General features: G+C 40.1%; 3 protein-coding genes across 6 annotated transcripts in view; all 3 read right to left on the reverse strand.

Moving 5' to 3' along the window:
- The window catches only part of LOC115739116 (mitogen-activated protein kinase homolog MMK1), a 27,984-nt gene continuing 7,568 nt past the window's right edge, over positions 1-20,416 (reverse strand). The window contains exons 2-7 of one of the 4 annotated variants that reach the window (XM_048271116.1): positions 7,365-7,611; positions 7,014-7,143; positions 5,364-5,501; positions 4,107-4,439; positions 3,635-3,815; positions 1-334 (exon numbers count right to left, since the gene is read on the reverse strand). In XM_048271116.1, coding sequence (XP_048127073.1) covers positions 162-334; positions 3,635-3,815; positions 4,107-4,439; positions 5,364-5,501; positions 7,014-7,143; positions 7,365-7,594 — 1,185 coding nt within the window. In that variant the 5' untranslated portion in view covers positions 7,595-7,611 and the 3' untranslated portion in view covers positions 1-161. The other 3 variants (XM_048271115.1, XM_030672038.2, XM_048271117.1) reach the window with 3 other exon arrangements.
- Positions 10,662-15,008, reverse strand: LOC115739117. Its single transcript, XM_030672043.2, has 7 exons — positions 14,824-15,008; positions 13,556-13,625; positions 13,311-13,470; positions 12,605-12,686; positions 12,128-12,344; positions 11,616-11,680; positions 10,662-11,090 (listed from the first exon to the last, which is right to left on the reverse strand). Exons 1-7 carry the CDS (start codon positions 14,920-14,922, stop codon positions 10,836-10,838), a joined length of 948 nt encoding a protein of 315 aa, XP_030527903.1. The 5' UTR covers positions 14,923-15,008; the 3' UTR covers positions 10,662-10,835.
- On the reverse strand, positions 17,046-20,053 carry LOC115739118 (60S ribosomal protein L5). Its single transcript, XM_030672044.2, has 9 exons — positions 19,909-20,053; positions 19,220-19,289; positions 19,041-19,132; positions 18,749-18,875; positions 18,517-18,596; positions 18,321-18,437; positions 18,062-18,196; positions 17,792-17,961; positions 17,046-17,412 (listed from the first exon to the last, which is right to left on the reverse strand). Exons 1-9 carry the CDS (start codon positions 20,023-20,025, stop codon positions 17,298-17,300), a joined length of 1,023 nt encoding a protein of 340 aa, XP_030527904.2. The 5' UTR covers positions 20,026-20,053; the 3' UTR covers positions 17,046-17,297.

The raw sequence follows: 20,416 nt of genomic DNA on the forward strand, positions 1-20,416 counted from the left end.
TGAAAGTTCTCATGGTTCTTGAAGTCATGGAAAGAATTCAATAACAGAGCCATTCAACAATAGGATAGAAAATATGTACATGAAGAAATAAATCATCGCCACGTAAAAACACGGGCATCACACTCGAGAAAAGGCACCGCATACGAACAGCATGACCTCCATTACTGTAGATACTCAGGATTAAATGCAAGTGCTTCTCTATAAATTAACTCCCTCATCTGCTCCTCTGAGAGCGCATGCTGCTCAAAGTCGAAGTTGAATGGATTCATGCAGGTCGGCTCATCGCTGATGTCATGCAGCGAGTTTAGGTAGGGATGAGCCAATGCTTCTTCAACTATACCAAAGAAACTAGGTGTTAGATTCATGAATCTCACTGAAACGGGAATGTCTACTGTCACGAGACAAACACAACAACTAAGTGAATTTATGGTGAAACATGAGAAGGAAACTTACAACATCCCTTTATCCTATCACCCGAAGCAATCCATAATATAAAATGCCCCGTTAAAAAAGCAGCAAGAATCACATTACCTTGGCTAATGACGAAAGCATACATGCCACAACAAGTAAATGAGCAAAATATATATGCAAGAGTATTCACTAATAGGGCCTGATTACATCCTTAAGATACCTGCTTCAGCTTCAGTAAACTCACTTATGCATAAGAAAGCATGTATAAATGCTCATAGCATTTCCTATGTGTTAGGACGTACCACGCGGTTTTTTTTATTTTTATTTTGCGTATACAACCAGCCAATCAACAAATACCAAGCATTTTACTAGCAGACATACTTGCGGAAACTCGTACCAATAATTACTGTACAAATAAAAGTCCAAACAATTAGGTAACTTCTATTCTTTTCATTTTCAGTGGTTCAAGCGTCGGTTTTCTTAATCAGGAAGAACCCCCAGCACAGCTCGATGGTGGTATTGACCAAGTTCAAAAGCTTGCCTCCTAGCAGAACAATGTACAGCAGACAGTCCATAAAACCGACTTCTCTTTTGCTGAGGAAACATATATCAACCATGACAAAACCCTTGCAATAAACTCTTTTTTATACCCCACTGACTAGATTAGAGCTCAACTTTCAAACTCCAATCTCTATCTAAGGTAGGAAAGGGAAAACAGAAAAATGGAAAATAGGGTCACCAACTTAGTTTCAGCATGAGCTTTCAAATTTATGATAATAGGATCTAAGTCATTATCATATTTCAGTATCCTTCTATCTTTTTCGATAAATAGAGCTTGCTGTTGGAAGGAGTACGATCCAAGCTCACAGGAAGTGTACCGAAGAAGGACTCGATAAAAAGAAGAAGAAAATTTGTGGGATTCGGCCATAAAGCTTCAAAAAAGGTAAGCTGAGAAAACTTAAATGAAAGTTCAGTCCTAAACAGGTCTATGAAATGTAGCTCAATCAGTGATTATCTTTCCTTTTCCCGTACACTTGTTCCACATGATGTGTTAATTGCACAACTTTTCAAAACAGTTTCTTCCAGCCAGTCGATGAGTTCTGGCCACTCACTGCCAGTCCAAAACAGAAACAGACCAGTTCTAGAGGCATTATGAGATTCATTATCACTTCACTAGAGATTTTGGCCATGTATGTCCGTAAATGGTGGCTAGAATTTTATATTTTTGATGAGACTAAGATGGGTGATGGTGGCAAATTCGTGGATACAACTCCTGCTCCTGCATTTCTGACGTCGCGGTCTTAAGATGGATCATGCTTATACCAATACTCTACAGAAGCATAGATAGTTAAAGCAACTAAAGTTCAACTTTCGACTTTGATTTTTAGGTGGCAGTACAAATCGTGCTTTATTTTGGAAAAAACAAGTGAATACCATGCTTCTGTGCTCCTATTTCAAAATGAAAGCGGATGACAATAGTTGTGGATTGGACGCAGTATTTCTCTACCTCTTCTAACTATTATGCACATATTATGTGTGACATGACATCCACTCAGGCATATGAATTAACGTATGCATTCTGTAGAGTTTTATTCGGTAGTGACTATCAATAAATGACTAATTAAAGTTTCATTATAAGGCCCCATTTGCCATCCGTATACTAGTCATCCAAATCAGGTCACTTCTTGGCTTCCTAGCAGCCGGATATGCATCTATCATCTCGAACTAGTTAGGCTATAAAAACCAATTGTGTGCAGTGACTAGCTTAAGGGAAGTCTATGAAAATTTATATAGCATGGAATTCACAATACCGATGTCAAAATTTATGTTATTTTGGCATGTCCAACCCCTCATTGAGATTGTAGATTACTTACTAAGTTGATTGACTGCTTACACTGCTGTGAGATTGACACATTCACAGTGTTTCGAACTTTGAGTGCAATCCATATCACAAAATTGGTATCAGACTGCACAATAGAAGCTTGATGTTCTATATTCACTTTTTTTTTTTTCGGGTAAAACTTTGGTGTTGTTCTACTTTGTTTTTATAACTGTCAAGTTCTATGAAAATTGATATTCAAATGTAAGATGTCAAGAGTGTAAGGTTAACATTTTTTGTGGTATTAATTTGGACTTAGAATTATGGCCCTTTGCAATTCACATCCCCAATCCCGGTCCTAGGTTCCATGCTGACATCTAGCCCTTAACGATCTGCACTTTTGGCAGAATAGAAAAGATAAACAATACTGATTGTTTATCGGTTTTCACGTGCTCAAAATAAGACTGTATGGCAACAGAAAATCAATTCTAACTCGATAACATATTTAGTGACGAGAAACTGGCCACCAGAAGAGACTTGCCACCTCCTTGGGTTCTCTCATGCTCTTGCACATTACCCCATTAGCCAGTAGATGCTGTGGTTTCCATGTTTAGATGGCAATTAAATGTGAATGCAAATGTGGTTGTCTCGCTTGACATCATTTTTGGATGAAAATCTCTCTCAAGCATCCTATTATTTAGAATATAAATGAAATAAAGTGACCCGCTTGAACCTCCATTCTGAACCCCGTTTCTCTACTCATTATTTATTGTTCATTGCCTGTGTTCAGAAACTAAATAGGGACAGTCTGGTTCGGCAACTTGGAAATCACACGCCAAGCACTAACCTGAAGGACTAGGAGCATTGACACCCTTCAGAAGTTTACTTCTTCTGAAATGCTACAACCCCTAAGTAACTGTCACTGAGAAAAATTGATAAACATAAGTAAAATAACTTCATAGCACCCTAAAATAGACGACGAGTTGGGTAGGTAATAACTTCTGACTCATCTTTTAACCGATGAAGAGTTTCTCAAACTATAATCAGATAATTATCACATGGCCACATAACAGGCCACTATTCATAGCACCCCTAGCGTTACCTGATCCACTGAGAGAGACAGAAGATTATTGCAGCCTAAAAGCATTACCAACTTCAAAACAAATAAATAACATTTCAGAAAATACACAGAAAAAGAAGCAAGCAGATGCAGGTATCGAAGAACACAGTCCAAACAAGGAATTGAGTAAATACCTAGTGAAAACATCCGCATCTTCAATATCAATGACAGTTACATCAGCAAGCAACCCACTTAGTTTACACAAGACTCATGGTAGATTACGAAAGCAATTAGAGCCCACGCAGAAATGTCTTACAGAGAAGTATCAGAGGACATATTCGCACCTGTGATCCTCAGCCTGGGATCGAATGTTAACATCTTCTCAATGAGATCAATTGCAAGCGGGTGGACATGCGGGAACTTTTCAGTGAAGGATTGCCGACGGTACAGAGGAAGCTGTCTAATATACCTCTTAGCATTTTCATTTAAGAACCCCAACTCTGCCTCCGATGGGGTGCCAATCAGCTGCAAGGTCACGCAAGCGTAAGTACCAGATGTCACATCATAACATTTACAGAGCTCAATCAAGTCCATCTCCAGTCAACACACAGTAATAGTTAATGGTGCAACAAGAAAGAGTGTAAATTAGAGAATGCCTACCAAGAACCCTCCTAGGTGGCCATTTTTTTGGTTTAGATTAGCAAATACAAGAGGAAAAAGAGCTCCTAAGGGCAAAATTTGTGAGAACAAAAAATCCAAAAAAGTGACGTGGAAAGAAAGAACTGTTCGACAACTGACCAACTTCTTAAAATTTACCTCCATCAACAAACGTAGTTGTTGAACGTGGTCTCTGCCAGGAAACAAGGGTTTCCGATCCATTAGTTCCATAAAAATACAGCCTACAGACCATACATCTATTGCCGTCGTATAGTCCGAAGAATTTAACAATAGCTCTGGTGCACGGTACCATCTCGTGACAACATATTCTGTCATAAAATCAGTTTCAGAAGTGACACGAGCTAGTCCAAAATCACATATTTTCAAATCGCAATTTGCATTTAGGAGAAGATTGCTGGGCTTCAAGTCTCTATGCAGGACACTTGCAGAATGTATGTACTTTAACCCTCGCAAGATCTGATACAGAAAATACTGCAAAAGACACAAACGGATAGTCATCATCCACAATGCAAGTGATTTGAGTATAAGTTATATGAGCAGTATACAGCTAAATGATCAGCACCATGCAGGCATTCAATTTCTAGTGTTTGTCGCAAAGAGGGAGTATTTTTTATGATAAACTTCATGCATCCCTTCTCCAAGCAAGAAATCAACTGCCATCAATGCCGCGTAGACAAAATGGGAAAACCCTCATATCATCATCAAGCTCCTACAAATAAGCAAACCCGGAAGATGGCACCTGTCACCCTCACAGTTCCAGATTATTTCCGGCCTAATGGATTCCGTAAAAGATCCTTAAATTTTTTCAATAAATAATGATCTAAGTGTACTTATGTACAACTTTACTATCAAATAATCTTTGGACAAGAACCACAAAGTCTTGGTTCACGTGCCTCCAAGAGAAGCCTCCAATTCATAGTCTGAAGCTCTAATATCTTTCAATTGAAGCAATTATGTAAATGCCATAGATGGCCACTTGTAATGTTTTATCCCAGGATTGGCTGAATGAAATTCCAGCCGACATTACATATATGGAATTAATATTTCAGATGTACTCCCAGCACCATTTAGTGCCCCCTTTATTTCCTGTGTCAATGCAAGAAAAAAATTTAATTGCAATAACCTTTTCGAAATTTTGCAGCTAAAGATTGTATGATATCTTCGCTCTCTTGGCTACTAATTAGAATACAGGTTTCCTTCGAAAGTTCCCAATAGCCTAATCCTTCTTTTTTTTTTTTTTCCAATTCTCAATAGCCTAATTAAGAACCAGCGTATGACAAGAAAGCAGCAGATGACAACTCCCACTAGCATAATTAGGAACCAGCGACTGACAAGAAAGCAGTATCCCATCTAGAAGGAAGTGCCAGTATCGTACGATAAATGGCTAAATGAAACCTGACAATGCTCCTCAGACAGTGCTTGGTTGGAACGAATAATTTGATGCAGATCAGTGTCCATTAGCTCATATGCAATATAAACATCATTGAACACCTCTCTCTGTGGCGGTGGAATTATATCCCTGATTGCCACAACCTGCATTAACATAACAGAACCTCACATGAGCATATAAGAATCATAATAACCTAAAAGCAAGTTCTGTTAAAATAGCCATGCAATACCAGTTCTTTATTGATTAACGAGCTTATTTTGTATCTCGCATGATAGCCAGGCCATAAATAAATGTAGTCTCCATTAAGTACCACATGCATGTGGAATCCCACCAATCATTGTTCAAAATTTGTTCTTTATACCAACAAGAACCACTTTCATACCATAACAAATTGCATCCAATCATAATAAATCTACCTATTCCATCTCTACGAATTATGAGTATCAGTGCCCTTCTATATCAGTGTAGTAGAAATTAAACTTTTGAGAGTTTTTGCCTCCAACATAAGAATAGTCGTCAATGATACCCAAATAATCATTCTATCATTTATTTTGATTGATTGAAACGGAACCTTATCCCATTTTATGATATTTTTGGTTGCGTTTCGTTCAAAATATAAGCACGAGAAAATAGGAATTATCTAGGAAAAGAAAGTGGAGGAGGAAAAAAATGGTTTTTTCTTCTTGCATTTAGAGAGAGAGAGAGAGAGAGAGAGAGAGAGTGGACGTTATAAATTCATTATCCTTCTAGAAATGATTAAGAACTGTCAAACAAAGTTAAATAACAACATTACCCATAAGTAACACTTCCTTTGCAATTTGCTTCTACTTTCTGACAACAAAAAGCTATAATTCGACAGAAAGACACCATATCCATTTACTCAGCTCAAACTATACAAACAAAAAAAAAATTCAGCAAAAAGCAATGTCAATTGAAACCATCGCAAAACAAAACTGTTGTCTTGAGGACTTCTCATTTTTCACTTACAAAAGTTTTGTGATGTGAGGGAAAAGAGACGTAACGATGTTACGAGACATGTGCCAGCCGTACTCGATAGTCAATCATGTTAAGTTTTAACACCTGAAACCGATAGCAAACATCTTTCTCACAAGATATTTTTTAGAGATCTCCCCATGTTTCCTGTCAACAACACTTAAAAGGCATATGAACTTAAAAGCTCAAAGAAGAGACGGTCAACACTGTAAGCAGCACAGCAACAATACGGACTTGCATATCTGGATGAGGTTATGGCAATACTCTAACAGGTGTTTCAGTATGTTCTCTTACTCATTAACAAATGGTGCAGAGACATGGTGCCAGAGAACAACATGATGACTAGATTCTATTAAGCAATCGATACCCCTTCCAGCGAAGTAGAAGATTCAAGCGTCATTTAGGTACTGTCACACTGACAGCTCTACTATTTGCTGCACTATTTCTTAACTTGTTGTCCACAACAGGAAATGCTAATTCACCTCTACTGCACATTTGTGAGATTTACAACCGAGACAGAGAGCAACGTCAAATGCGCCATTGCACAATATGAATGGCACCACCGACCCAAAGGCCAACCATTAAAGAGACAACACTTCGAACAACCCAGAAAGTCATTCTCAATCACGAGACAAACAAAATGTACGCATGGGATTACTGACGTTTTCATGGTCCATGTGCCGAAGGAGCTTGATCTCACGGAGAGTCCTCTTCGCATCAATCTTGTTATCGAAAGCATTAGCTATCTTCTTTATGGCGACATGCTCATTCGTCTCCGAATTCAAAGCAGAGCTGAAACCAAGAGGGGGAAGAAAAAAAGCACAACCGAATCAAAAAAGGAAAAAATAATAATCCCTTGGCTCATAATAACTAGCTAACAGAAGCAACTATTTCAAAGTCGATGCACCAGCAGCCAGCTCGACGAGCGGTTAAGCACGACTTTTCCACGCATCAATAAGAGGAAAAGCAAAAAAAAAGAGCGAGCTCAAACGCGGAGGAAAGGCTCCACCTACCAGACGATACCGTAAGCGCCCTTGCCGATGGGCATGATGGGGGGCTTGTACTTGGCGGTGACCTCGAAGATGTTGCCGAAGATGTTGTACTGGATGAAGCGGCCGCCGTGGCTGAGCGTGGCGGGGATGTTCTCGATCCCCTGCGGGGGCTGCTGCTGCTGCTGCGGCGGAGGAGGCGGCGCCGCCTCCGACATGACGGCATCCGCCTGCTGAGGAGCACCGCCGTCCATGTCTCGAGCGAGAGAGAAAGCCCTAAGATTTGGGGGTGAGATTCTGTTACAGTGGAGGAGAGAGAGATGATCCGAGAGAATTCGGTTAATTGGGTGGGGGGGTTTGACTGTTGGCGAGTTGCTGGGTGGGGTTGGGGTGTGGGGGGTGGTGGTCTTTGATGCTTTTTTGGGGGGTATTCCACGGTCAACCGATCCGACTCACTGAGTCGCTCGCTCGTACTGCGACTGCAAAATTGCAATGAAGGAAAGGGTTGGGGGGGGTGTCCGTCGACTGGTCGTTTTCGCTTGCTTTTGTTTTTCTTTCTGCCGTGCATTTTGTACAATCATCTGCGTTTTGATGATTCCCACTCCACCACCTGTTTCTTCCTTCTCCTTTTTCTCCCTTTTTTTTTTTTTCCTTTTTCTTTTATTTTCAATTTTTTTTATTCTTATTAAAAAAAACATGTCAATCGGAAAGAGATGCTTCTTTAAGGATCGGGCCGCCCTTATTTCCACCACAAAACGGCTCTCCATGCCAAAGCGACACCGTTTTACTTGTCTGTATCATCGAATTCGGATATTCCTCTCGAGCGCATGGGACCCCCGTCATCGCCCCCCGTGATCATATCCTGTTGAACAAGAACTTGATCGAGAAGAATGGATTGATCCATTTTCAGGTTTGCACTTAAAACGACGGTAATCAACATTTACGGGAATGGTTTGTATAACTTTTTTGAGTCGGAGGGCTTATTTTTCGTTTTGGTGTCAAGGAGTCGCGAGAGAGTAATTTGCAACTTTTTCGAAAACCGTCGTGATTGGTTTTTGGCATACCCAAATTGCATGTTGTAGGTTGGATCTAGTCGTAATTAGAGCTCGATCTATAGTTATGGATATAATTTATAGCAAGAGGAGAGAGATGCGTCGGGGTTGGTTGGGTCGACGGCTTGGAATCGAGTCAATCGGACATCGGATGAATGAAGATAAGAGTTCAAAAACCTCCTTTCAATCCCCTTCCAAATACTTTCCAACAGTTGTGCCTACTATAAGTATTGTGTCCTCAAGATAGGCAATAATCAGGAAAGTAGCTCGCGGGAATCTACCGTACCAGGTAGATGAAGGCACCACGTCCGGTGGACAAGAACGATATACAGACGCCAAAGCCAGCCGCTACCCAAGATGTATCCGCCGCTTCCGCGGCACTATCGAGTCCGAGCTCAGAGGCGTTTTGTTCAAGCACGCGATGAAGGCCGATCAGATTCCGGCTGCATTCGCGCCCTTCATGTCGTGGTGGAGGAGAATCTCCGACTGCCGTCTTCATAGCTGCTTCGTAGACGATCTGGTTCCACGGGAACGCGGCATTTTACATTGGCGGAGATCGGAGGCAGACGGAAACGACGAGAAAACTTATCCCGGAGATTGACACAGAGAACATCATCGAGTGCGACCCCCTGACCGAGCTCCGACAGTTCATATGAGGATACAGTTTAGGACACGTTATTATGCTCCTTAATTGGCAAAACCAATAGAAGACACGGAAAAATTATGCGAAATCATAAAGCCGAATGGACCAATGGAACACGGTAAAATCTATATGGCTCCGTTTGTTTTACGGAAGAACAACTTCAGAAAAATATTTTTCAAATTTTCCGGTATTTGGTTTCGCAAAAAATAAACTAGTTAAGGAAAATATTTTTCATCAACGAAAAAAAAACACATTCAAAAGTGGGGAGAGGAAATCATTTTTCCTTCTCTTTCCTCCCTACCCTCCTTTGCCTTACTGTTCTTTTCTATTTTTTGTGGTATTTCTTCATCCATCGGCTGCCAACCATGGCGACCACGAGGTGAGCTCCACCTCGCTGGATCTAGTGAGGTGGAGCCTCGCCCAAGACTGGTGACTGATGGAAGAAGAAAGGAAAAAAAAATTTATTAAAAAATTTTAATAATAAAAATTCCAAATTTTGTAATTTTATTTTTAAAAAATCACAAAAATTGCTCACGTTAGCTCCGGCCGTGCCATATAGGACAGCCAGGTCCACATCAACAATTTCCAACCAAACGACGACGCTAAAAATCAAATGAAATTTTCCTCATCAAACGACAGAATATATTTTCCAATTTATTTTCAGGTCTCGGACAACCTCGAAAAATATTATCATTTTCCTGAAAAATGACTGTCTAGAAAATATTTTTCAAAAGCATCACATTTTTCCACGAAATATTGTTCCCCCTACTTGGGGATTGGGAGTGCAGTTCTGAAACACAGTTGCTGAACAGTATCAAGTCACCATCTCCTTGACAACAAACCTCATATGATACGTATACATGCACCAATAAAATAACTTTTTTGAAGCACTAAAGTCTTGCCTGCTCTTAGGAGTCAGCTTCAAAGGATCATGCATTGTTTGTCTTTTTAAAGTGAATGCTGGATGGCAGAGACCAAAACAGCAAAAGATAATCTCACCTCACACAGGCTTTCCCCCATCCATTTTCCCTTCACCTCCAAGCTTCTCTCATATTTGGATGCCAACGTTCCTGACTAAAATGGATATTGCTTACCCCACCTTAAACACTAGTAAAATGATAACTAACTTCACAAATGATAATTATCCAAATCATCCTGTTAGTTTGTTTGAATTGACAAGGTAATTAGGGTTGACAAGGTGATTAGGACTTTGGAAGGTTTTCGCCTGCACATAAATTGCTCGAGGCAGAACTACCCGTACCATATGAGTTAAAGACTCGGACTTAACCGGTAAAAGAGACTTGAAGGGCTGTCACCATGTGGCTTGTCTTGAATGTCAGGGCGAGGGGAGTCTTACCTTTTGAGCTGTTCTGAGAAGTTCTCTCTTGGGTGGGAAATGGGGCAAACAGTGACAGCCCTTGCATCCGCAGGATGTTGCATCAATGTAGCTGTGTAGCTGCTACTGTTGTTACTGATGTTCTTCAAAGAGTCCAGCACAAAAATTTTTGAATAACCATTTTATCAGGAATAGACTGGGAATGAAATCGCTATCATACAAACCAAACATGTAGTAAGAAGCCAAGTCTGTCATTTGACGTAACAATCCTGTCGATTGGACACTGGATGGCAAAAAGATACAGTCCATTGTGCAAAAGTAGTCTCCAGGTAAATCAGAGTCAAACTCCTATCATTGCCTTACAAATATTTTCTAATAGTTGAGCCCTCTAAAAGTGAATAATTTTCTGCAAGTATTCCCTACTCGAGATAAAAATACCATGAAAATACTCACCAGAATCTACTCTACCAGGTAAATGCAGGCAACACGTATGATGGACAAGAACTATATTTGGACGCTAAAGCCACTACACGAGATATGTCCGCAACTTCTGCAAAACTGTCAAGTCCAAGTTCCGAGGCGTGTATTCCACACGTGATGAAGGCCGATTGGATTCCAACTGCATTCGCGCCCTTAATGTCGTGGTGGAGAGAATCTCCTACTGCTATAGAATCAGAAGCATCTGCGTCAGCCATCTTCATAGCTGCTTCATAGATAATCTGGTTCATCAGGAATGCGATAATCTACAACGTCAGCGATCATAATAAAGTAGATCTTGAAAACGACAAAAAAACTTATCCTAGAGATTGACACAAAGAACATCATTGAGTGTGACCCTGACCACGGTTAGCTCCTAAAATCTAACAGTTCCTTGAGGATACAGTTTATGACACAATATTACGCTTCTTAATTTCACAAAACCAAGGGAAGACACAGAAGAATTATGCGAAATGAACACCGCTATGCCAAATAAAACTATAAAAAACAGTAAAAGCTATATCTCCGCAGGTTCTTCCCCACTGGGGAGCGCAGTTCTGAAACACAGCTGCTGAATGGTATCAAGTTGTAATCTCATTAACATCACATGTACCTCATATCTTTGAACATACGTACATGCACCCCAACTTCAACTTTTTTGAAGCACTAATCAGCACTTAGGAGTCCGCTTCAAAGGATCATACATTATTTGTTCTTTAAAGTGAATGAAGGATGCTAGCGACAACACCACCAAAAGAATATCTCACCTTACCAGGCTTTCCCATCCATTTCACTTCACCTCCAAGCTTCTCATATTGGGATGCCAATGTACCTGACGAAAATGGATGTTAGTTACCCCACCTAAATGCTTATATAAGGTGAAAGTCCTACATGTAATAAGGTACAGACCATTACATCCTTCAGTAAATAGCTCAAATTGCCGACAGCACACTATAGCTACATGTGAGTTATGGTAATTTGAAGGAACTCAATAACGTAGAGCACTCAATTCCCAAGTTGAGTATCACAAAAAGTTAATAAGCCTTTGAGCACGCAGATATAAGTGCATCCACCACAAACTCTGATCTATGGGTTCCAGTGATTGGGGTGAAAGATTCACTGCACTAAAAATGCTTGTTCATGTATTTGAAAGTAAGGACCGAACCACATAGATTCATGCACCATATCTAAGCTTAAATAGACAATTCTAGGTTAGCACCCAGAAAATAAATCCACATACGTCAAAGAGTTTCATATGCCGAAAAAGAATTTCACTTACCGGGCATTATGCGCAAGGCTCTAGCCTCAACTGTCACAAAATCAGGATTGGCTACCACCATAGGAATTCTTTTAGCTGCACATTGCTCCAATATTTGCTCGAGATCCTCTAATTTCATAGGTCGTACTGAACCTGAAGCCTGACCCAAAGCTTCGGTTCCGTGAGCCAAAATAAACTCCGCTTCTACAACGTTCTCCACAACTTTCAAGCCTAAGCCCTAAAACAAGAAATCAAGTTTAAACTTACCACATGTTTATAAAAGTGTCCAATGTCCAGTGATGCACTCATAGTATGGGCTTTCTCAAATTATGGTTACATTAAAAATAAAAATAAAAATCCCTCGGGCCTCGAATCTTATTCAATTCTCTCTTTTTTTCATTTGTGAACGAAACACATAAGAAGAAGAGCTGCACTCATGAAATTTTTTTGCATTCCTTGGGGTGGGCAAAGGATGCTGAAGCGACCATGTTTCTAAACCTCTAGAGATATGGCACCACGGTCACTCCAGGTCATATGAATGCACGATGTCCCAAGGGCAGCAAACCAAGCATCGTCTCTCCTATTTCACGAAAGAATCTCCTATGAGTTTGAGAACAGGGGTAAGCTTAAAAAGAAAAGTAACATACACTACCATGGACAGCTAGGACATTGATGTTCGTAGAGAGAGAGAAAGAGAGAGAGAGTGATGGTGATCCCAGATAACTCCTCTTAGTCAATTTGTGACAAAACTAGTTCAATTTACAAAGATTTTCAGGAACTTCGTCAAATATGACTAGAAGAAACAAGTCGTAGGCATTCGTAGATGACTAGTTATTTATGTCAAAGATATCTCATATAAATGGGTACCAATTTTTCTAAGACATTGATTTTATCACCATGAATTGAAAAAAGAGAACAGAATTTATTAAAACATCTAGAAATTACAATCAACAGAAAAAACTGCAGGTCAAAAGTAAATCAACTCTTTACCATCCATACAGTCGTTACGACAAAGTTCAGTATTGATGTGCTCAAGACAACTGTTTCAGAACATTTACCAACATTGTTGGAGGTTTATTGTCAAGATTAGAAACTTATCTATGAGATTCCATATTTATGCCATAAATTCTGAAAATGATAATATTCCACAAGACATACAATTGGAGTTACCACAAATACAAAGCTACAGAAGAGGATAACGGACCTCTTCAAGTACTGATACGTGAGTTCTCCGCTGGTGATGGTTCCCACAAAGAGAGAAGGATCAAATCCAAGATGCTTCATCTTTTCCATGGTTGTTGATGCACGCCTAGAGGAATTACTTATGATCACCATTTTCGCACCATTACTTGCTAGTTTTTCTACTGTTGGCCAAATAAAAGTTTTCAACAACTGCTTTCAGCTGACTAATGGCTTATCGCTATACCAAACAAGAAGATGAAAACATACATGTTGAAATTGCTCCAGGATAGGGCTGTTTGCCATCATGAAGGACACCAAATTGATCCAAGAACCAGGCCTATGGAGATCATTGCAAAAGCCAATGAGACTTTCATATGCAACTGTGGCGACCCAAGTCAATTGCAAGGACCTCAATATTCACCGGTACGCAATAGTCGAGTAGTCAAGTGAAATGCAAGAGAAAGGCATGCGACAGTTAACTCATAAATGGTTTGATTGACTTCAACTTGCCAACCTTTTTCAAAAGCAATTCCATTAATGAACCTTAAATCGTCAATAGTTAATTGTTTGAATAAGATTTGCTGCCTAACTTGAAATAGTTTTGCTTGCATCTAAGATGTACTGGCATACAACAAGGACTCTAACGACCATCCTGGACACATACAGGGTGCTTGAAACTTGAGACACTCAGAAACCATCATCCTCCAAGCTAAGATCTACTCATAAATTCGGACCTACACAAGGGGACAATCAGTGGGACGGAAATTTCTCCACGTTCAGTTCCACAGACACATTAAAAGTCGAAGCAATGCTCAAGTGGCGTGAGCCCCACCCTTTAAAAGCATGAGATGTTATACGAGTCGGGAAATTATTTCTAAGATTGTTAGCAGCCGAGAAAAGCTGATGAATGGTGCTGCTAACATGGCAATTGTGGCCGAGCAGGACGGACCGGACACGTAAGAACTAACCTAAAAAGGAACCGAAGATTGCGTGCAGATGGGAATATCAATTAACGAGCTGGTTGAGCTCATGATCGACCCCTTCTTGTTTTCTAACATTCTGAGAGCAAGAATGGATTGAGAGAGGATAACACACCCTCCAGATTACATTGCAACACCATTTCCCCTCCCTCGCTCCCTCCCTCCCTTCAATTTCCATCTTTGCACTGCTGCATCGACAGTCCATCACAACTCTTGACAAACACATGCTAGCGAGTGAAACTCGCCACAGATGATTGCACATACGATCATGTTTCTACAATTTTTACCCCGAAGCAAATTGAATAGGACTCGAGTATATTCTTGTTTTCTCATCATCTTATGAGAAGCGCAAGTGCAATGCAGTGTCACTGAACTCATCCGATCCAAACCGTACAAGAAGAGACGCAATGTTCGACAATTTCTAGGAACAATATGCCCAAAAAAAAAACAAAACAAAAAAAAGGAAGAAGACCCACAATGTAATCAGCCTAAAAGAAAGAAATTGCAAATACTGTACTGAGCATCATCTGCTTCGGCACTCTTGGGGGTTTTTACCTTGAAGCGACGCGATTCAGCGAGATGTCGGATCCCGCTCAAGCCCTGCAACGATTGGACGTCGCTTGACGATGGAAGCATCGAGCATCGACTCAACATCTCTCTTCTTCTCCGAGGAAGACGAAATGAATCGCAAGCGCCGGGACTGATGAAGTAAGTAAACAACGTTCAGCTTGCAAAACTGGTGACGAAGACCGGACCGGACATGGCGGTGGTGCGTCACTGTCTCTCTAATGTCCACGAAAATTCAATTATTAACTACATTAGCCCTTGGAAAAATTCAAAAAAATGACCTCAATTACCCTCATTTTTTTAAATAAGAACTTGAAATAAGTTTATTTTAAATAAGAACCTAATGTCATTATTATCTCAAAAAAGGGCCTGAGACGGATATGATTATTTCAAATAAGGCCCTCATCTCGCCGACCAAATTTTCCGATCGATCAAGGGCATTATTGTAAAAGTGTAAATTAATCTGATTTTTTGTTAAATTAAATTAAAACAAATTTTTTTAAAAAAAAAGCAAGAACACAAACAGGCAGTGGTGGGGGGTAGCTATGGTCAACAAGGTCGTCGGCGCCTCGGTGAGGGCCGGCAACCCCGACGACCCCTCACCTCTGTCGGGAGAGGGTTGCGACCCTCTCCCCGATCTGGGCGAGGGCCGCGGCCATTGATCGGGACTGGACTAGGGTAAGTGGCGTTGACCAACCCCCCATCTCGATCGATGGCCGCGGCCCTCGCCTAGACTCGGACGAGGGCCGCTAACTCTCGCCTAGATCCGGGAGAGGGTCGCGGCCCTCTTCCGGCTAAGGCGAGGGCCCGAGGCGCTAGTGACCTCAACGGCCTTGCGCATTTCTTTGTTTTTTTATTTTTTTAAAAAAATCTCAAAAAAAAAAGAAAAAGGAAAAAATAAATTAAAATAATAAATAACCAAAATGCCCCCAACTAAAGTAACTCATGCCTTTTTTAGATTAATATAGCCATTCCAAGCCCTTATTTGAAATAATATGCATTTTACGCCCTTTTTTGCAAAATGAAGGTACTTCGGGCCCTTATTTGAAACAATGTTCATTTTATGCCCTTTTTTTAGACTAATATAGTCACTTCAAACTCTTATTTGAAACAATATGCATTTCGGGCCTTTCTTTGACACAATGAGGGCACTTCAGCCATTATTTGAAACAATGTCCACTTTATGTCTTTTTTTTAGATTAATATGTCACTCCGGGCTCTTATTTGAAACAATATGCTTTTCGGGCTTTTTTTTTTTATATAATGAGGGCACTTCATGCCTTTATTTAAAACAATGTCCACTTCATGTCCTTTTTTTAAACTAATATAGTCACTACATGGCCTTATTTGAAACAATATGCATTTCAAGCCCTTCTTTGACACAACGAGGACACTTTAGGCTTTTATTTGAAACAATGTCCACTCTATGCCCTTTATTTAAAAAAAACGAAGGCACTCAAGGCCCTTTTTCGAAATTTTCCTTTGGTCCTTTGTGCTCGTTATTCGAATTCGATCTCCCTCCACATTAACTTTATCACGTTCAATATTCAAAATACACAATGGTAAATGAAATAAAATAAAATAAAAAGTTTTGGTTGTGCCCTCTTTCTATTGGTGTGTGAATAACTTTTTTTCTCATTTCCAATAACGATTAAGTGCGAATTATTTCCTATGCTAATAATGGATCCAACAAATGACCCTTTTAAGAAAAAAAAAAGAAAAAGGAAAAGGAAAGCTGCAACAATATAAGTTAAGAGGGTAAATTTCAAGTTAAATCAACCGAAGCCATTTAGTACTAATTTCTTACACATCGATTAGAACTCTTTTAGTACCCAAAAAAATATTATGATAGACAGGCAAGGAGGAGTAGTTATTTATTTATTTTTTTTTGTCGGAAAGACGAGGAGTTTACCAACTCAAGAAAACCCAATGCCTCATTGACAAATGCCCAAACGACCCCTCACTAAATCCGTACATTCTTCGATTTCCGGAACAAGTCGGGAAGGACAACGCCAAATTTATTTTATGTACATTAACTTGGGTTATACACATGAAACATTCTAAGTCTGATAAATGACTATTTTGACGAACATTCTGCCTGTCATTCGTAAAAACAAGAGGAACCAAAACAACGTTATGCAACACCACCGAATCCAGATTCATGTAAAAGCAAAAGCGCAGGATTACTCGGCAGGGTTACTCGGAAAAACTGGCCGTCGGCCATAGTGATAGCAACAACAAACTCTGCTAACCACACATTAACATTAGCGTCGAAACGAGAAATAACTCCAATACCAAGCTAACTTCTCGAATAGGAGATGGTATATGTTTCGGGAACATCCAGACCTGCAGATGGTAACAGTAAAACAAAAAAGAGAACAGGGAGCAAAACCCTAAAAGGCTGATTGACTAGGGGGCAAAAATAGATCCTCTCAAAGCTTCAGGTCCTTAATGGAACACATTCACTCGTCGTCTTCCTCGTCGTCGTCATCCATTCCAGCAGCTGAATTCAGGGCGTTAAGTCGTTCAACCAACTTGGCCTTCCTTTCCTCGTATGTCAACTTCCTCAAATTGAATCTGGCAAGAAAAGAAGATTAGTCTGTCGGTACATGGATCTCTGCAGAACTTTATAGATCAAGAAAATAGAACATGCAGATGCCAACAATTTCAAACGACTCTCACGGAAACCAAAACAAACCATAAAGGAAATTCCATCACTCTAAAGCAATGAACAAAACGCAGCAAGAAATTATTTCTAAATAGAGTGAGAATTACTATTCTTGCAAAGCAAAAAAGTCCTTAATTTAGTGAAAAAGATTTAATAATTATACAATTCCTCGAGATTTTAAAATCTAGCAAACTTTAGGCACAAGTAAAAATATTAAAAAGCACAACACCCAGAACAATATTAAAAGTTCCACGGTTTTTTTTTCGTCACTATATTATATGCCCCTACCTCTTATGTTCCTTAGGAGGTTGCTTGTCAGTTTTCTTCATACTAGGATCAGCACGAATAGCGGCGTGAACTTTCTTGTACAACCCTTCCAGGTCATCTGCCTCAAGTCCTTTTTTGATGTACTCACAGAAGTGAGACTGATACTTCTCAGGTTCATCTTCCATCAATGTCTGAATAAACATGCAAACATACAAGAGAAATTTAGCTCGCCTCCAGACAGGGAGGAGAATGAAGGGATGGAACATCAGAATTGCAAAAAAGCACAATTACCCTCATGTAAGCAGCAACATGCCCACCATAGATGTACTTGCGATGAACATCTGCATCGAGCTGCTTACTGTCCTTTGAGAAACCAGCAAATCTCTTGTCACTGTGTGGAATATCCAAACCACCATCCAATGCTCCCTGAAGAAAAAGAAGATGCACGTGAATATTTCCAGACATACAATCTGGAGCATATAGAAACACGATTCTCTGTCAGCATATTAGGTGCGCAAGAAGATACAGGCATGGGAAACAATTACCATACCTTGAGTGCACCAAAAACACGGTTTCCAGTGGTGGTTCTCACAAGACCAACATCAAGAAGAGCTCGGAATGGCCTCCTGGTCTCGGCAGGCTCAACTGAGAAATCCTCTCCAGTTGCCTGAGAACAACAAAAATGGAACTTACTTAAGTCAAAATGGTTCATCAAGAAAATAGACAATCATGTGGAATAAATATACCTCAACATTGCCCTCATATTCTTGGTCCATTTCAAGCATTTTCAAAACCCGACGAGCCAAGAGGAGTCCAGTGCAATATGCTAATCCATTGAAAAGACGGAAATATTTAGCCAAAGAGGCCAAATGTATATGCTGATAAAAGAGCCTAACAAGCTTATGTGCCAGCAGGAAATGAGTATGCACGTGTCAGATAAAGGGAGAGAGAGCAGAACTGAAACAAACAAGGACATACCAGCTGCGTAGTTCGTCAGACCAACTTCAAGCCCATAGCGAGGCAGCTCATGGGAATAAGCTGCAGCAAGTACAAGATCTCCAGCAATGCTAGCAGATATTATTTGCGCAACAATATACTTGTTGGACTACAAAAAGGTTAAGGTTCCAAATCTGCTATGTATGAGACAAGAAAAGATACAGCATTCTATTCTTATCTGAAAACTTTTCATGGATTCGTCCGTTCACCAAAAACTTTTTACATTCCTACAATAAACCCACCAATGAAAAGTGCCAACCAAATTATAGGATACAAAGCGCACCACGAAGCGATACTTGGGAGTGTTGTACTTATTTTTGTCTTGATTAATCAGGCGAATTCTAGCCCTATAGTCAGTCTTCCCATCTGCACAGCCACAGGGAGAACATTTCAGTAACAGCTGAATAATGCTAATCACATGCAACTTCCACCGATGAGGACTTGATCCTATACCTCTCCTTCTCTTATACTTCACCTGGTACCTCTTAAAGTAAGCCTTGCTCTTCTGGGCCTTGACAAATGCCTGATACACAGTGAAGGGGTATGTCTCATCAGACAGGGAAAAAAGAGGAAACAGAACATTCGATAAAAACGCTGAGAACTAAACATGGTAAACGACTCCACATAGAAGCCATAAGGTTTTTAAAAAACTCATCATTACGAATACCACTCGAAAAAACCGATCTTTACACTAGCTACGCCCCTTCGATCAAATAAAACTCGTCAAATGTTCCCCGATCAGATGCACTAAGAGAAGACGCCAATCACACAAAACACACGCCAAATCGAATGAATCGCAAATCTATACAAAAGCTGCTGCCACAAAAACAAGAACATCCATTCCACGCCAAGTTAAGAAGAGACGGCAATGAGCAACAATCCAAAGGACACGCCTTCACGAAGTTCAATCTCCGAACGACCGAATGAACAAGAAACAGTAATCTACAGTCGGCCACTACTCGGATTCTTTTCGCACTCTAAACGGCTACTCAACCTTAAACCAACCAATCCAGTTGCCCTGGAAACTCTATGCTCGACCTTTCCGAGGAACCGAAACAACTACAGCGCACGAACCAGCAAAGCTACCAGAAGAAGAGAAAACCTAAAACAGTTTCTGAGAGTTGAAGGTTTTTCGAACTCACCATTGCCGCGGCGGACTTAGAACTCTGGAAGAGAAGAGAAACGAGGGGACGGCAGAGTGACAGAGAGGAAGGGAGACTTATAAAGCTAAGGCAGTTGCAAACCCTAGAAGATATCATGTACGATGGACGGCTGAGATTTACTCACCAGCTAGAGATGTCGCCGGTGAAATTGGAGATGCATAATGAGGTTATTTTTGTAACTTTGTTAGGCCGAAGCATTTTCGTAGAGTTTAGTCAATTTTTTTTAATAGGTAAAATGACACAAATAATCCATAAAATTTGATCAAATGTGCAATATCGTCTCTAAACTGTTTATTTATTTAATCTAATCCCTGAACTCTTGATGATCGTCCAATCTAATACCTAGATTATTTGAAAATATAAACGGAATTTGCTAATTTGGCTTTTAACTTGACAAAGTTTGAATGGTAGAGAAAAATACAGTGTTACACGTGTGTTATTCACGTAAGACATTCAACGCAAATTCGGATATGACAGCCATTGTTAT

Source organism: Rhodamnia argentea, chromosome 10, assembly GCF_020921035.1.
Source record: "Rhodamnia argentea isolate NSW1041297 chromosome 10, ASM2092103v1, whole genome shotgun sequence".
Classification (NCBI taxonomy): Eukaryota; Viridiplantae; Streptophyta; class Magnoliopsida; order Myrtales; family Myrtaceae; genus Rhodamnia; species Rhodamnia argentea.